The 18,231-nt window shown below is 52.3% G+C and overlaps 1 protein-coding gene across 2 annotated transcripts in view; it reads right to left on the bottom strand.

Annotated features, from left to right (window-relative positions):
• Positions 1-5,772: 5,772 nt before the first annotated feature.
• Positions 5,773-18,231, bottom strand: part of CERS4 (ceramide synthase 4) — a 32,027-nt gene continuing 19,568 nt past the window's right edge. Inside the window, exons 1-11 of one of the 2 annotated variants that reach the window (XM_060007626.1) lie at positions 16,743-16,789; positions 14,298-14,471; positions 11,949-12,066; positions 11,545-11,663; positions 11,390-11,447; positions 10,940-10,990; positions 10,490-10,582; positions 10,141-10,269; positions 9,769-9,875; positions 7,882-8,038; positions 5,773-7,597 (exon numbers count right to left, since the gene is read on the bottom strand). In XM_060007626.1, coding sequence (XP_059863609.1) covers positions 7,421-7,597; positions 7,882-8,038; positions 9,769-9,875; positions 10,141-10,269; positions 10,490-10,582; positions 10,940-10,990; positions 11,390-11,447; positions 11,545-11,663; positions 11,949-12,066; positions 14,298-14,470 — 1,182 coding nt within the window. In that variant the 5' untranslated portion in view covers position 14,471; positions 16,743-16,789 and the 3' untranslated portion in view covers positions 5,773-7,420. Of the gene's footprint in view, positions 7,598-7,881; positions 8,039-9,768; positions 9,876-10,140; positions 10,270-10,489; positions 10,583-10,939; positions 10,991-11,389; positions 11,448-11,544; positions 11,664-11,948; positions 12,067-14,297; positions 14,472-16,742; positions 16,790-18,231 lie in introns of those variants that run through there. The other variant, XM_060007627.1, reaches the window with a different exon arrangement.

Genomic DNA, 18,231 nt, shown 5'->3' with positions numbered 1-18,231 from the left:
CTTCCTAGGACTTCCCTGGCAGTCCAGTGTTAAGACTCTGTGCTCTCAATGCAGGGGTTACTGGTTCGATCCCTGGTTGGGGAACTAAGATCTCGCATGCCGCACTAACTGGCCAAAAAAAAAAAAAAAAAAAAAAAATTCTATTGTGCACTTCCTGATCTGGTGCCAGGTCACCTCTCCTGCTGAGTGCAGCCTCCCTCCTTAGGACTGCCTGGCTGGGTACCTGTTGTTTGGTCAGTAGGTCCTGGCCAGGCTGATGGACTCTCAGTCCTGGGTTGTGAATCTAGGGTCTGCACAGGTGAGGCCAGGTTTTGCAGGGCCAGCTGGTGGGGAAGGGCTGGGGGCTTGAAGACGTAGGCAATGGATGTTGCATCCCATAGTTGAAGAGGAGGTGGGGGCAATCTGAGAAGGCTTCCTGGAGGAGGAAGCCTTGCCTCGGTTGAGAGATTGAGTGGATGTGGGTCTTGAATGGTGAACTTTCAGCACCTCGGAGAAGGCTCGTGGGCCCTCCATATAGGCCCCCAATAAAGATGCGCACAAACTTTCTATATAGAATAAAACATATCCTCTATAGACGAAGCACACAAACACACACGTGATAATATGCATGAGCCCACAGGACACATGAGGACACACAGGACAGCATGCCTAAGTCACTAGAATGTGGAGAAAAACATACGAAGACACACGCTGGGGAACAAACATCAACACTTGCAGGATGTAACCAGCGTGGGCCTCCGTGAATGGAAATTACCAAAATTCCTATGTCAGACTGAGGGACTAGTGGTCTAAGAGCACCTGGCACTAGATGGACAGGACACCTTCAGGTCAGGCAAGATCCAGGAGTGCTGTATCAGAGGTGGGTGAACAGAGAGAAGACCAGATGCCCTAACCTTGTTTCTCTCTGGGAGGGTGGCTGGAATTTCACCGTCATGTTTCAGGAAGCAGAGGTGCTCACCGCCTTGGGCGAGGTGGGCGAGGCTGAAGGTGCTGAGGGTGTCTGCATGTCTTAGAGAAAGGGGGAGCCCACTGGCACAGGAAGGAGAACTGGCTGGAGGCAGGGGGCAGCACTAGAGGGAATATTCCTTGTGAGGGGACACAGGACTGTCTGGATCTGTGAGAAGCCCTGGATCCCTGTTCACCAGCTTGTCCTAGGGGAGTCCAGGCTGGTCCTTCCCCTCTGCTCCTGTAGCTGCAACACTACTTCCATGCTTCAGTTTCCCCTTGGATGTACCTGGGTTCCTCTTAGTGGTCTGAGGGCTTTGAGCTTCCACTGGAGGCTCTCAGAGACCTCAGCTCCACCCAGCAGGCTCCACACAGCCCTGGCCTCCACGCATGAGCCAAAACCTCTCCTGGGACACAGGTGGCCAGATCGAGTACCCTGGTGGGACACTGCATATTCACCTAGGATGTGACAAAGAGTGTGTGTCCGAAGAGGGTTGACTTCTGTTGATCAGGATGCAAAGTCACACAAGACGTAGAGCCTGAGGAATTGTTCCAGATTAAATGAAACTGAAGAGAGAGTTGATGAGACAAATTATAACTAAGTGCACCATGTGACCCTGGGTTGCATCCTATACAGCATATGAGTGGGACAATGGAAAAATCTGATGGTCTGCATATTGGATAATAGTACTGTAACAGCGCTACTTTCCTTCTTTGGTAACTCTACTGTAGTTATGTAAGGAAATGTCCTTTTTTTCAGGAAACACACACTGACTGTTTAGGGGCAAAGGAGCATCATGTCTGTAAGTTACTCTCTCAGAAAAAAGTATGTGTGTATGTGTGTATATATATATATATGAATGGGACGGGAGGAGCAGGAGAGCAGGAGGTGCAGGAAGAGGAGGAGATGATGGAGGAGATGGAGATGATGATGATGGAGATGGAGATGATAGAGATAGAGATGATGGAGTTGGAGATAATAGAGATGATGGGGATAATGGAGATGTGGTGAGATGTTAACCTTAGAGAAATTTGAATGAAGAGTATGTGGGACTTTTTCTTTTTTTAATTGGGGTATAGTTGTTTTACAATGTTGTGTTAGTTTCTACTGTACAGCGAAGTGAAGTAGAGTTCCCTGTGCTATACAGCAGGTTCTCATTAGTTATCTATTTTATACATATTAGTGTATATATGTCAATCCCAATCTCCCAGTTCATCCCACCCACCCCTCCCCGCCGGGACTTTTTTTATATTATCATCACAACTTTTCTGTGTCTGAAATTATTTCAAAATAAAAAGTAAAAACAATTAAACAAAAACAGGTAAAGTTGCACAGAGCCTATATGTCCAACCCAGAGCTCTGGGAGCTGATGCCTGGGTACTGGACAGTGGAGAGGGCTTAAGGAATATGAAGACTCTTTAAGGGGAGAACATGAGAGATCTTGTTTGTCTGAAAATGTCATTATTGCACCCTTATCCTAACGTGGTAGTTTAGCTGGGTATGGAATTTTCAGTTCTGAGATATTTATACTGTGGGCTCTGAGGATTCGCTTCTATTGTCAGGCATCTGTTGTACAGATTAAAAATTGTGCTCTCCAACTGCTCATCTCCTGTAGAAAAGCTGTCTTTTTCCTCTGGTAGATTTGGGGTTTTGTTCTTTATCCTTAATGGCTTGGAACTTCCTCTCAGTAAGTTTCAGTGTGGAATTTTTAAGGAATTCACTTCGTTTGGCTCACAGTGGGCTCTTTCAATCTGGGGGCTCATGAATTTCTTCAGTTTTGGAAATGTTCCAGCCTTCCTTCCTTCCTTTCTTTCAAATAATCCTTTCTATTTCAGTTTCTTAATTCTTTTTACTACTTTTAGACAGATGTTGGTCTGTAGGGATCTATATTCCATGTGGTTTAAAGAAGAAGAAGAGAATTTCTTCTTTATGCTGCTTTGAGAGAGAAGTTCTCTCTTTACTCTGCTTTGAGAGAGATACTCCTTAGCTATCTTCCATCCTGGAAGATAAAATTCTTATTTTTCCTCTACTTTTTTTTTTTTTTTTTTTTGCGGTATGCGGGCCTCTCACTGTTGTGGCTTCTTCCGTTGCGGAGCACAGGCTCCGTACACGCAGGTTCAGTGGCCATGGCTCATGGGCCCAGCCGCTCCACGGCATGTGGGATCTTCCCGGACTGGGGCACGAACCCGTGTCCCCTGCATCGGCAGGCGGACTCTCAACCACTGCGCCACCAGGGAAGCCCTTTCCTCTACTTTTGATTTACAGTGTTGTGTTAGTTTCAGGGGTACAACCAAGTGATTCAGTTATACATATATTCAATACATATGTCTATTCCTTTTCAAATTCTTTTTGTACTATTTTATAGGTTTAGGTATTCTGGACATTACGTATAAAAGCAGTCATAAAATGTGTGACCTTTTGTCTGTCTGCTTTCACTTAACATAAAGTTCCTGAAGTTCATCCACGTTGTAGCATGTATCAGTATTTCCTTTTATGGTTGAATAATATTCCATTTTGGGATATATCCCATCTTGTTTATCCATTCACCTACCGATGGACATTTGTGCTGTTTTGATCTTTTGGCTACTGTGAACAGTGCTGCTATGAACATTCATATACAAGTATTTGTTTGGGTCCCTGTTTTCAAGCCTTTGGGTATATACCTAGGAGTAGAATTGCTAGGTCAGATGATAAATCTGTTTAACTTTCCAACGAACTACCAAACGCTGTTCCACAGTAATTAACCATTTTACATTCCAACCAACAACATACAAGAATTGTTCTAATTTTTCCACAACCTCACCAACAGTGATTATTTTATTTTTTGCTATATTTATGGTTATGGGTGTGAAGTGGTATCTTGTGGTTTTGATTTAGATTTCCTTAAGACACCTTTTCATGTGCTTATCGGCTGTATATCTTCTTTGGAGGAATGTCAATTGAAGTCCTTCGCCCACTTTAAAATTTTTTTTTTTGTTTTTAAGTGTTTATATATTCTAAGTACTAGACCCTTTTCAGATATATGGTTTGCAAATAGTGTCTCCCATTCTGCTGCATGTATTTTTGCATATCCCTTTTAAGTTGTATTTATTTATTTATTTTAAATTTATTTCATTTATTTATTTTTGGCTGTGTTGGGTCTTCGTTGCCGCGCCGGCTTTCTCTACTTGCGGCGAGTGGGGGCTGCTCTTCATTGTGGTGTGTGGGCTTCTCATTGTGGTGGCTTCTCTTGTTGCAGAGCACGGGCTCTAGGCGGGTGGGCTTCAGTAGTTGTGGCACGTGGGCTCGGTAGTTGTGGCTCACAGGCTCTAGAGTGCAGGCTCAGTAGTTGTGGTGCACGGGCTTAGTTGCTCTGCGGCATGTGGGATCTTCCCAGACCAGGGATTGAACCCGTGTCCCCTGCATTGGCAGGTGGATTCCCAACCACTGCGCCACCAGGGAAGTCCCTTAAGTTGTATTTATTAACAATAAAATGAGTATCTGTCACTATACCTCACAACCTCAAAAGTTAGAACAGTGACAGTAATTTATATCTACCTGAGTGCCATCCCCCTCCCCAAATCAAAGGTAACTTTGATAAGTTCTGAATTTTGTGTTTATGTTTTCTGTTTATTAAAGAAATAATTCTTCTAGATAGATGTGTATGCCTAAACAATACATCATCTTGTTTGAGTTGCTTTTGAACTTCATAGAACGGTCAACAATTTGACATGATGGTGAGTGGTTTTCCAAAACGATTGTAGCAATTTACACTCCCCCCTCCCCAGTAATATATGTGAGGTTATTGATTCCCATCTTCTCCAATACTTGCTTTGGCCAATTTATTATTTTTAAAAAATTATTATTATTATTTTTTGGCCACCCCATGTGGCATACGGGGTTCCTCGACCAGCGATCAAACCCGTGCCCCTTGCAGTGGAAGCGTGGAGTCCTAACCAGTGGACCTCCAGGGAATTCCCTGGCCAGTTTATTTTTGCCAGTTGAATGGGCTTAAAATGGTACCTCACCACCTTGCTTTGCATTTTCCTGATTATCACTGAGATTTGAGTATGTCTTCATACGTTTATTGGCCATAAGTATCTTCTCTTCTGTAAGTGTCCATGGTGGGTTTTGCTCCTATTTTTAGGTCGGTTGTCCTTCTACTGAGTTGTAGGTGTACTAGGAAGATCTAGACGTATTTTTAGGGATAAAGAGGATAGGGTGGTGGTGGTGGGAGGGGCGTGTTCCAGGACAGAGGCGTTTTCCCTGCAAATCTCACCGACAGAGGATGCTGTCACTCTGTATTTTTGCCGGGGATAGCCAGGGAGAATTGGCATTTCATTGTAGGTTTAATTTGCGCTTCGCTCAGATGGAGTGAGACTGAGCATCTTTTTATCTGCTTCCAAGCCATTCGCATCTCCCTCCCGTGGACCACCTGCTCATCTTTTCATCCCTCGCTCCTCCTCCGAGGATCTACTTCTCCCTCTCTTCACATTTCTTCTTTCACATTTCTGTCTGAGAACCCCTTCACACCTCGGTATTCTCCTCTTTTCCCGTTTCTCTCTCTTCTTTCCTCTCCCTTTCTTCCCTCCAGGTCTCACCATCTTCTGACATCACATCCTCCAAGCTCCTAGTCTGCTCTCTCCCCTCTCATCTCTGGTGTCTCTCCAATGCCGCCTTTTCTTCCACCTCCCCCACTGTCCCTTCTCTTTTCCTGTTTGTTTCCTACTTCCCATGACATCTCAGCTCTTCTAATTGTTCCCTCCTCTCTCATCTTTCCAGTCCCTCTTTCCAGTGATTCTAACACCTGCCTCTTTTTAAAACATTTTTATTTTATTGAAGTATGGTTGATTTACAATGTCGTGTTAATTTCTGTTGTACAGCAAAGTGATTCAGTTATACATACACATACATTCTTTTTCATATTCTTTTCCATTATGGTTTATCACAGGATATTGAATACAGTTCCCTGTGCTATACAGTAGGACCTTGTTGTTTACCCATTCTATATATAACAGCTTGCATCTGCCAATCTCAAACTCCTAATTTATCCCTCCCCCCACCTTTGGTAACGACAGGCTTGTTTTTCTATGTCTGTGGTCTCTTACTGTTTTGTAGATAAGTTCATGTCTATCCTTGTTTTTAGATTCTACATGTAAGTGATATCGTATGATATTTGTCTTTTTCTTAGTGACTTCACTTCGTATGATGACCTCTAGGTCCATCCACGTGGCTGCAAATGGCATTATTCCTTCTTTTTTATGACTGAGTAACATTCCATTGTATATATGTGCCGCATCTTTATCCATTCATCTGTTGATGGACATTTAGGTTGTTTCCACGTCTTGGTATTGTGAATAGTGCTGCTATGAACATGGGGGGGGGGGGTGCATGTATCTTTTTGAGTTATAGTTTTGTCCAGATATATGCCCAGGAGTGGGATTGCTGGATCACATGCAACACCTTCCTCTCCCTCCATCCTTGTTTCTCAGTGGAGACACAGCAGGGACCTTTCTCCTCTCTGCCATCTCTCCCCGCTCCCATCCTCTCCTCTGTTGAGAAGCACAGAAGGTGAGACCCGTCCCCCCACCCTTTCTCTCTCTTCTCCGACTCCTGTCTCTGGTGTTCCCCTGAAGGCAGCACATTCTGGCCCTGCGTGGGACCTTGTGGCAGTGATTTCTGGGGTGTGTGTGGGGGGCACCCTCCTGCAGAGCTCCTGAGGAGACAGTGAAATCAGCCGGCTGAACCCTTGGGAAGCCTGCAGGAAGTTGCCCTCCCACGAAGTCCTATTTCACTGTCTCCAGGGAGGTCCTGGGGACCCTGAGGACGGGGATCTGCCAGGCTTGAGCAGGGGCTGCAGGAACAGGTGTGAGTCTCCCCTTCGCCCTTCTGTTTGGACCTGTGTGACTTTGGGCAAAGGACTCCACCTGTCTGAGCCCAGCACCTGCTCATCTGTACGCAAGGTCTGTGAGTAGCTGACCAAGGGCTGCCCTGGGGTGGAAGGAGGTAGCTTGGCTGAGGCTCTGCTGGGAGGTGGGGACTCACCCCAGGGGGTCCCCACGCGCTGCGCACTGTCTGGGTCCCCTGGGGGTGGGCCTGTGTCTTGGGGTGGCAGTGAGTGACCCATTGGTGAGGTATGTAAGTCCTGGCTGCCTTGGGGCCTCTGGGGATGGATGAGGAGCTGTGACAGGGACACAAGCTCTCAGGCAGAGAAGTTGGCTCCGGTCAAGTTTTATTGGACCCCCTTTCAGCCTGGGGCTCTTCACAGTTGCCGGGCTGCCTGTACCCCCCTCTCCCCCGGCTGCAGCTCTGTCCATTTGCCTGAGGGAAGGAGAGAGGGTGGGCAGAAGGAAGGGGCTGGAGACAGGTCATCAGTCCCTGGGGTGGGGCCCTCCCTGTCTCCACAGAATCGGCCCAAGGGTCCCCAGTCCAGCCGCCCCACGAATCCGAGCTGCCGGGTGCTGGGGCAGCCCCTTGTGGTCAGTCCTCGGCCGGCTACGTGGCTGGCGTGTGCCCGTTGGCCATCCGCCTGGCTGCCCGGCTCCGAGGGCCATCGGTGGGGGCTGCTCCGGGCCGGTGAGCCGCCCTGTTCTTCAGCTGCGGGTACTCCTGGGCTGCCTCCCCATCGCTGGAGTCTGACTCTTCCACGTCGCTGCGAACATCCTTCTCCATCTGGGGAACAGGGAGAAGGGAAGAGGCTCGGGGCGGGGCTGGGCTGGGCTGGGGGCTCCAGGGAGGCACAAGCTAGCCAACCCTTGCCCGGCCCTACCTGGTCTTTCTTTTTCTTTCTTTTTTAAAAATTATTTTATATGTATTTACTTATTTAATATTTATTTTATTTATAAAAAGTTTTGGGCTACGTGCACGGCATGTGGGATCTTAGTTCCCCGACCAGGGATCGAACCCACACCCCCTCCATTGACAAGGTGGGGAGCCTTAACCATTGGACCGCCTACCTGGCCTTTCTTTATGAAGCTGTAGATCATGCGAAGGATAAGGCAAGACCAGAACACGTGCAGCAGCTGTAGCGTCATCAGAAGCACGTTGAAAAAGTAGTAGCCGAAGAAGGGGCCCGAGTTGGCAATGGACTCGTAGTATGTGGTGTAGAGGATCCTACGGTGGGTGGGCAGGAGGGAGAGAGGCAGGGGTTCACTGGCTGCTGTTGCCCCCAGTCCTAGGAATCTCTAACTTGCGTGACCTTCCCTGCTCCAGAACCTTCTATAGCTCCCCATTACCCACCCCCAAAGAATGATACCTGTGCCCTTCAGCTGGGCATTTAAGTACCCCCCCCCACCTGGTTATGTTAAATTCAAAGAATGAACAAGCTGGACAACTGGCCGGTCGTGACTGTAAACCCCAAGGGGGTGCTTAGTGTCCCAGCAGCTCTCCTGGGTGGTCCTTTCACACCTTCTCAGATCCCTCCCCCTTCCCTCCCACTACCACCTTCACCCAGATCAGCTGTAGGGTCATCAGTGACCCGCCTTGATCAGACAGCAGGCACCCGGCTGGCCTCCCTCCTCCTCATGTTCTTTCCTCACGTGCCTGCAGGGACCCACACTCCCATGAGACCACTTCATGGCTTCTCCCTCTCCATCTCCTCTGCAGGCTCCCCCGACCTGCAAACATCAGGGGGCCCCAGGACTGGGCCTCTCTATCCACACCTGGTCTTCGGTGACCCTGTCCAGTCTCGCGACTGCAAACACTGGACATGAACGTCTCTCCCAGAACCCCAGGCTGGTGTCGACTGCTTCCTCCACTTTTCGGTGGTGGTGCCTGAGGGGCATGTTGCAGACCCCTCAAACCCGGCGCAGCCAGAGCTAAGCTCCTGATCCTCAAGCAGTAACTCTGAGCCCGTTCCCATCTCATGACCCTTGAGTCATCCCCGAGTCCACCCACTTCTCTCGACTGCATTGGTCGAGCCCCAACATTGCCCACCTGGACCAGTGCTGTCGCCTCCTCCCTGGTCCCCCAGCTCCTGCTCCAACCTCTTACCGGCTATTCCCCCCGGAGCCACCAGAGGGAGCCTGTGAGTACTCGAGTCAGGTTCCCCCCATCCTCTGCTCAGAACCCTCCAGGGCTCCCACCTGGCTTGGGATAAAAGGCCAACTTCTCCCCAAGGCCTATAAGACCTTGCATACTCTCTCCCGTCAGCTCTGTGCTCTCCCCTCGCTCTCTCCCTCTTGCTCACTCTGGTCCTGCCACACGGGCCTCCTCTTTGTTCCTCCGACATGCTGGGCACGGTCCTGCCTCAGGGCCTTTGCAGGTGCTCTTCCCACTGTGATCAGTAGTTTTCTCCCTCACCTCCCTGCGGTCTCTATATGAACGCTGTCAGTGAGGCCTTCTCCGACCACCCTATTTCCAGCTATCCACACAGTTCCTGTGACCTTCCCAACTTTTTTTCCCTTTAGCACGATCACTGCCTCACATATTCTGCAGTCTACTTGTTTGCCTTATTATATTTCCCCACCTGCCAGTGTCAGCTCCAGGTGAGCAGGGACCTTCACGTTGTTCCCTCTGCTTGTTGCAACAGGCTCATCAAATTGCCGGGCAAAGACTTTAGCGCGTGGGGCCCGACGCTGTCTCCCAACCCATGTTCCAGGCACGCGGCAGGGCATGATGACTAAGCCCAGTTTTCTGTTTCTCCTACCTCTGGGCCTTTGTATATGCTGCGCCCTGTGCCGGGGACACCCTTCCTTGCCTCCTCCTGGAAACCTCCCAGCCCACACCCCAGCTATCTGGATCGGGGAACCCGGGAACCGAGGAACGGAGGGTGAGGCGGGCTTGGATCTCCGCCTTACCGCCGGCCCCCACCTCCCCAACCCCCGGCGGGAGGGCTGACTCACTGGGTGGGGAAGAGCACGAGGCGAGTGTAGAAGAAGACCAACGAGAAGATGATGAAGAGAGCGTCGCACACGCGCCGCCAGTGCGTGTAGTTGAACAACTTACAGGCCTGGAGGGGACAGCAGAGAGAAATAGACCTGGGGGTGGGGCTGCGGCGGAAGCACGCGGGAAGGGCGGGGCGGGGCCGAGAAAGGGCGGGGCCTCTTCCCAGGGAAAAGGTGCCTCTGCCTGGGCCAAGTGAGTTGGGGTGCGTGGTCTGCGGATGATGGGGCTTGGGCCTCACCTCCCAGGAAGACTGACAGGGGGTGGGCCTCAACACCAGGGGCACCTGGGAGGGCGGGGGGCTGGGAGGGGTCGTGCTGCGCCAGGCGCACCTCCAGCAGGTAGTCGGAGGAGTCGTGCAATAGCAGCACCAGAGAGCCGATGCGCAGCAGATTCGTGCTGTAGGAGAAGACGATCAGGGTGATGGTCACAAAGTGATGTGCCACCTGCTCCTTGAAATCCTGCGGGAGACGGAGGGTCATAGACGGGATGAGGCTGGGGGGCCGGAGCGGCCCCACCCCGCAGGGCTGGGAGCAGGCCCTCCCAGGGGGTTGCTTGGCATGTGGACCCTACGCCTCCTGCCTGAGACACCAAGGGTCTCCGGGAGTGGGGTGAGGCCACCCCTCTCCTCCTGGAACTGGGTCACGACCGCCCCAGGCCAGACTCTTGGCCTGGCCTCACCTTGCGCTTGGTGTCGAAGGGCAGCGTGATCAGCAGAGAGACGTAGAAACTCAGCTCCAGGAGATACCAGTGGTACAGGGCCGGCTTCAGGGGCTGTGGCAGGGAGTGCAGGGTTAGCTGTGGGGAGTGGAGGTTCCCACGGGACATGGGGCATGGGGTAGGGCCCTCCCTATTTGCTCAAACCCATGACACATGAATCCCAATGAGTGAGGAAGGCATGAGCTCCCCATCCTTAGAGGTAATCAAGGGCAGTGGTTTTGTGGCAGCTCCTGCTTCCAGGGTGTCCTGACTCCTGGCCCCTCTCCATTCCACACGGGAGCCAAAGAATAGAGTGGGATTCGGGGGGGGGGAATGATGTTGTGATCTCCAGCTTTGGCGCTCTTGCCTGTGGCCACAGGAACTCTGCCCTGATCCTCCCACTAGCCTCCAAACACCACCCCTCCCACTCACCTGCTGTGGGTAACTGTCCCAGCACATTACCGGCGTCCACAGCCACGATTCCTGCGGGGACACGGGAGTCTGAAGTTGTCCAGAGGTTAGAACCCAGCCCCCCCAACCCCCCAACCCCAGGCCTGGGGCCTCCTCAGGCCTCCCTGGCCCTTGACATGCTGCTGTCACTCAAGCCGGCTGTTTCCTGCCTGGTTGCAACTCCGCTCTCACTGTAGACCAGGGGCTGATTCAGAATCCCCAGCCCCGACACACAGTAGGTCCTCTCAACAGGCACCCATGGAGTGAACATTCACCACGACCTGGCCTCATTCCCTCCACCCTCCCTCTCTGTGCCTTGGCACATGCTTCCCCCTCTGCCCGAACCCCACACACCCCTTCCCAGTCCAATCCAGGCCCAGCGCATACGAGGTGCTCGAGGGATAGGGCAGGTGAGCTGTCAGGTACACTCACGTGGTAAAGAACCGAGATTCCACCGATGAAGGAGCACAGATAGAATGCGAACCTCCAGCTGCAGGCGGGGAGGGAGCCCCTGAGGCAGCTGCCAAAGGACCAGACCCCCCGCCGCACCCCCAGACTCCCCCTTCCCGGCCCCACCCTGGGCTTACCTGGCCTCACAGAACTTCTTGGTCAGGCAGGGCCGGTCCTGGTTCCGGCGTCTCCGGAACCAGTGTTGGGTCTGTCGCAGGGTGAGCCCACACTGGGTCGCCAGGAGGCTCATCTGGGGCTGGGGAGGGAGTGATGGGGGCCAGGGTCACAGAGGTGGCCTCCTGCCCCTGTCCCAGGACAGGCAGGACCCAGCTCTGCTCCCCCCCTCCCCTATAGCCCCAGACCTCGCCTGTGGGGTGCTCTACCTTTGGAGATGGGGGAGTAGGGGGTTTCACAGGGTGGGGGTCTCCCCAAAAAGAGGCCTTATAAAAACCCAGCTCTGCTCACAAACACCCCCTCTAGAACCTCCCCCAGGGGACCCAAGCAGGCCAATGGGGAGGGAGGAGGGGGTCGGGGATCTCACCTCTGTGGGTCTCTGCCCTTCCATAAGGAAGTGTTTCTCCAGCGTGGCATTGGGCTTCACCGGCCTCCTGTTCTGGTTCCGCACACCCAGCCACCGGCTCAGGGGCAGGCCTATGAATCTGGGTGTAGGGGAGACACAGCTTGTCAGTCCAGGTGGGGAAACGGGGGCTCACTGGGCCGCATTTTAGGACCCTAGAGGTGATAGCCTGGCTGTTGCACTGCGCCCAGAGAGGAAGCTGGATTGGTCTTCAAGGTGGGGCATGAACAACTTTGGTGGTACCCAGGCACCTTCACTCCATCCCAAACCAGGGATGAGAGTCCCCTCGATGCCTGTCTCATGATGGCCTGGGTCCTGATCCGCCCCTCTACCAGGCTGGGGGCCCCCTGCATGGGCAGAAGCAGGTCTGCTTCTTCTCAGGCCTCCCTCCACCCAGCATCCCCCCCACCCCTTGTGCACACTTGGAGGAGCCGGGACCCTGGTGAGTCAGTTACCACATTGCCCACAGAGGGGCCCTCAAGACCAGGGGTCGGGACCAAACTGCATGTCCACCATCCTAATATCACCTTTCATTGGGGGAAACTGAGGCTCAGAGCAGCCCAGCAAGGAAGTTATTCCAGACTCAATTGTGGTGGGGGGCAGGCGGGGGTGGGGTTGGGATATGCCTGCCATTTACTGAACACTTAGGATCTGCCAAGCATGCGTCCAAGTCCACCTCGTGTGCTGGCTCACTTAACACTATTATTGTTCCCATTGTCCTGATGGGCAAACTGAGGCTCAGAGAGGCCAGAAACACGCTCAAGGTGACACAGCAAGTGAATGGCAAACCCAGGATTCATTTTCCCTTAACAGGGAAAACCTCTGCCTTTGTTTGACCCCAGAAAAGCTACTTCCAACCCCACTGCCCTTTAGAAAGGCAAGGGATGCCTTTGGGAGGAGTTAACACTGCCACCTCAGCTGGAGCCACTGGCTAAATAGGTGGGAAAATAGACCCAGCCTTCAAGGCCTGGCTGAATTGGGCCTCCCAGAATCCCTCAGGCAAAGCCTCGATCCTCGCTGAACTACCTGCTGTGTGACCTCAGGCAGGTCATTTGACCTCTCTGTGCCTCCATTTCCTCTTCTGTAAAATGGGGATAATAACAGTACCACCTCACTGGGTGAGGGCTGAGTTAAGACAAACAAACTGCTTAGAGCAATGGGTGGCACAGAGGAAGAACCCAAAGTGTGTCTGGTAAATGCAGTGTCAGTGGACATGCCCTGGGTTCCCCATGTCCAGCCTGTGTCCTGGGAGCCCAGACCCTAGGAAGCTCCTCGTGAGTGGGAGAGTCAAAGCGAAGTGTAGAACGCTCGCACGTCCCTGTGGTCAAAGAGTGGGACAGAGGGAAGGACCCGAAGTGAGGGCCAGAGGGGGTTAAGGGCTTTGTGGGGAGAGGGTCAGGGCAGGCTTCCCTGGAACCCAGCCTTGAAGGAGCTGCCGGGGAGTGAGTGCAAAGGCCAGAGGGTTGCAAAGAAGGTGGGGGACCTGGAGGGAGGGGAGGGGGAGGGGCCCTCAGGCATGGAGGGGGAAGCCGGGGGAAGCGGGGGCAGGCCCGGTGGGGGTTGGCCATGGGGGCAAGGCAGGTCTGGGAGCTGTGGCCGCAGCATTAGTCAGGTAGAAAAGGGTGGGACCACCTAGGTCAGAGGGAAGGGACCCAAGAGCTGGACAGCCAGAGAAGGAGGAGGAACTCCAGTTCGGGGCAGCGTTTGGGTCACATGAGAAATGACTAAAAATCCACGGGGTCTGGCAGCCAGGAGGGCGCTGGGAACCTGGGCAGGCGGCATACACTCGGGGGCCGGGGGCCAGGCTGCAGGAGGCTGGGGGTGAGTGGAGGGAGGGCCCCAAAGCGGGGGGGGGGCTGGAGTGCCTATGCCCCTTCCTTTGGCTAGAAAGGGGAGCGGGAGAAAAAGGTGGTAAGGGAGAGGACAGGAGGTGGGGATGGGGGAGAGGTGCCCATACAGGGCAGAGGGAGGAGGGAGTGGGCAGGAGTTCCTTCGCTGACTCACTGGCCTCTGCAGACCCATCCTAGGTCAGCCAAGCAGGCACGTCCCCTCCAGGGCCCCCACTTGTTTTCTGAAGATGCTAGCACACCCAGACCTGAGCTGCCGCCAGCATTCCAGGCATCAGAGACCATCGGAGTGGGGGTGGCGGCAGCTGGGGGCAGGATGAAGCCCAGAAAAGCACTCTGACTCAAAGCCAGGCTCCGTCCAGGGACACATGAGGATGAAATCACACAGATGGGAGAGCACAGGGCGGGTGCTGCGCACACACGAGCGATGACGGGGTCAACCTGCCAGGGCACAGCGGACACTCACCTCTCGAAGGTGAAGCGCACGGCCACCAGGGCCAGAGCCAGGGGCAGGGCCATCAGCATGTCCCGGGGGTGGGCGTAGACCAGGCCATCGCGGTCCTCCAGTACAGCCCATGAGTTGTTGGGTGGTAGCCAGAACCTCTCCTGCCATAGCCACTCATTCAGGCTGGACCACATACTGTGGACACAGGGGTCCAGTTAATGGAGAACTCTGCACACAGGACAGGTAGAGTGGGAGGGCCCAGCACCTCGCCCTCACACCCCCCAGCGCCTAGCAACCTGAAGTTTATTAGAGCCAGTGTTAAGGACAGACTTGGGCTGGGTGTCCTCAGGCAAATGACCTGACCTCTCTGAATCTCACGTTCATCTGTAAAATAGGGACAGTAATACCCACCTCTCAGCCCAGCCTGACACGGCACACGAAGTGCTTAGCCCAGTGCTTACTGACCCTTAAATATAGCTCATGACAGGAGTTATTATTCTGTACTCTACAGACAAGAGAACGTTGGCCAGAATCAAGGGAGTGGCCGATCGGGGTCACGAACTGGAGTTCTCAAAATGTCCGGGAAGGTTTTCTGCCACTGTGGGAAGGTGCCTCTGATACACCCCAAAGATGAAGGATTTAAGGAAATCCACAATTCTCTCCCCGGCCGACCGTCCGCACACGGACTCCCCTTGAGGTGTGAATGTCGGCTCTCTCGCTCGCTATCCCACGAGCCCGGCTGCAGCTGGGCGAGACAGCCTACTGCGTGATCGAGCTTGCCGCCAGATACTGAAGCAGTGGCCGAGGTGGGCCAACTTTCCACCAAGGGCTGCTGGGGAGCTGCAGTGGGGCCCAGCTGTCCTGAGGAGCCCGCATAGCTTCTCCTGTTCCCAAGATTTAAGACTAAGTGCCCCAACCCCACACTGGTGCCCACTTGCAAAGTTTGTTCATTCATTTGTTTGTCCATCCATCCACCCACCCACCCATTGTCCATCTACTCATCTGTTCATCAGTCCACCTATTCATCTGTTCATCCATTCAGCCATACCGTCTGCTTGCCCACCTGTACACCTACCCAGCCAGCCAGCCAGCCAGGCTGCCATCTATCCACCCACCCACCTACCTGTCCATCTTCCCATCCATCCATCCGCCTATCCATCCATCCATCTACCTGTCTGTCCATCCATCCATCCACCCACCCACTGTCCATCTACTCATCCACCCATCCGTCCATCCATCCACCTGTAATCCGCTCATCCAGCCAGCCATCTGCCTGCCCACCTGTACCTCTATGCGTACAGCCATCTGTCCATCCACCTGTTCATCCACCCACCCATCCACTCATCCATCCATCCATCCACGAGATACCCTCTGAGTGGCTTGTCCATGCCAGCCTGGGGCTGGATGTTGGGGACACAAGCAGGGAACAGAGCAGACACATTCCTGTCACCATGAAGCTCACAGCCCAGCAGGGGGAGGCAACCAATACACAAGTAAACAGACTCCTAAATAAATAACACAGTGCGATGGGCCTGGTAGAAAAGAAACAGGGTGGTGCGATTTACCAAGGAAGGTCTGAGCTAGGTCTCAGCTCATACACCCTCTGAGCTGAGACCTAGAGGTGAGGAGGGCCTGGGTTTGTGCAGAAGAAGGTAGTGGTGCTGCAAAGGGGGCTGGGAGGGGCTTTGCAGAGAAATGAGCAGCAGGTACAAAGGCCCTGAGGCAGGACTGAGTAAAACTGAGTGTTGGAGGACCAGTGAGGATTCCTGTGTGTCTGGAGTAGAGTGAGCAAGGGGAGAGCGGGGGGAGGGGACGGGGCAGGTCATGCAGCACCTGTGGAATTTGGATGATCTCCTCCAACATTTTATGATGAAAAATTTCAAACCCACAGAAAAGGTGAATTTACAGTGAACATCTATATACCCACCACCAGACTCTCCCATTCACGTTTTGGTCTATTGCTTCATCACACATCTGCCCACGTATCCATCCATCCCTCTATCCACCCACCAGTGCATTTCTCGGTGCATTTCAAAATAAGCAGCTGGGGTGGGGGGAGGGATAAATAAGGAGTTTAGGATTAAAATATACACACTATTATATACAAAATAGATAATCAACAAGGACCTACTGTATAGCACAGGGAACTACACTCAATATCTTGTAATAACGTATAATGGAAAAGAATCTAAAAACTAAATATATATATGTGTATATATATAACTGAATCACTTTGCTGTACACCTGAAACTAACACAACATTGTACATCAACGATATTTCAAGAAAAAAAATTTTAAAAGCAGCAGACATCAAGTCACATCACCCCTAAATATTTTCAGCGGGCAGATCATTAACGAGAGCTCGATATTGACGAATGTGTTTTTTTTTTTTCAAGGTAAAATTTACTAGAGCAAAATGCATTCATGTTAACTGTACAGTTGCTGAGTTTTGACAAATACACACACCTGTGTAAACCAACCTCCGGCCACAAACACTCCCATGCCTCCACAAGGTTCTCTCTTGGGCCCCTTCCCAGTCAGCCTCCATCTCTACTGTCCAAAGGTAACGTCTGCTCCCGTTTTTTTTTCCATCAGGGATTACTTTTGTCTGTTCCAGAACTTCATATAAATGGAATCACAAACCCCGTCTTTGTGTCTAGCTTCTTTCACTTGTGTAATATTTTCGAGATTCATCCCTATTGTTCCAAGATCAGTAGCTTCCTTCTTTTTTTTAAAAAAAAAAAAATGTATTTATTTGGCTGCGCCGGGTCTCAGTTGCGGCGTGCAGGCTTCTCTCTAGTTGTGGCGTGTGGGCTCTAGAGCGCACACGCTGGGGCTCAGTAGTTGTGGCATGCGGGTTTAGTTGCCCTGCAGCATGTGGGATCTTAGTTCCCCGACCAGGGATCGAACTCGTGACCCCTGCATTGGAAGGTGGATTCTTAACCACTGGACCACCAGGGAAGTCCCGAGCTTCTTTTTTTTCTTATTCCCTGATCTTTGGTACCAAATGAATATACCACGATTGGTTATCACTTGCTTGTTGCTGGGTGTTTGGGATGCATTCAGCGTTGGGGAATTACGAGCAAAGCTGTTCAGAGCATTCACATCCGAGTCTTGTGTGAACAGAAGTTTTCCTGTCTCCTGGGTCCATCCGGAGGAGTGGAATTGCTGGGTCATTCTGCATGTTTTCCTTCATAAGCAACTGTGCTCTGAGGCGGGTGTACCATTTTACACTCCATTTCGTGCAGTCTGGGAGTTCTATGGCCCGTGTTTTTATTTTAGGTGAGATGGCAAGCGGCGGGGGGTGGGGGGTGGGTTGGTTGCCATACAGGAAGTGGCCTTGGAGGCCAGAATGGGGGCCCACCGAGATAATCCAAGATCGTTCTCCCCATCTCAAGGTCAGCCGATTAGCAACCTTAATTCCATCTGCAACCTCACTTTCCCTTTGCCACGTTAGGTAGCGTATCCCCAGGTTCCAGGATTAGGATGTGGACACCATTAAGGGTGCATTATTATTGAGAAAATTCACTGAGTTGTGCATCTATGTTGTGGGCCCTTTCTCTGTGCAGATTAAAATGTCTGCCTTGGGGCTTCCCTGGTGGCGCAGTGGTTGAGAATCTGCCTGCTAATGCAGGGGACACGGGTTCGAGCCCTGGTCTGGGAGGATCCCACATGCCGCGGAGCAACTGGGCCCGTGAGCCACAACTACTGAGCCTGCGCGTCTGGAGCTTGTGCTCCGCAACGTGAGAGGCCGCGACAGTGAGGGGCCCGCGCACGGCGATGAAGAGTGGCCCCCGCTTGCCACAACTAGAGAAAGCCCTCGCACAGAAACGAAGACCCAACACAGCAAAAATAAATTAATTAATTAATAAACTCCTATCCCTCAAAAAAAAAAAATGTTTGCCTTGAAAAAGTCTATGATTCTGCTAAAATATGACACAAATGAACTCATCTA

Source organism: Delphinus delphis, chromosome 3 (assembly GCF_949987515.2).
Source record: "Delphinus delphis chromosome 3, mDelDel1.2, whole genome shotgun sequence".
NCBI classification, from domain to species: domain Eukaryota; kingdom Metazoa; phylum Chordata; class Mammalia; order Artiodactyla; family Delphinidae; genus Delphinus; species Delphinus delphis.
Note: the sequence above shows the minus strand (reverse complement) of the source record. Positions and strands in the feature narration are given on the sequence as shown.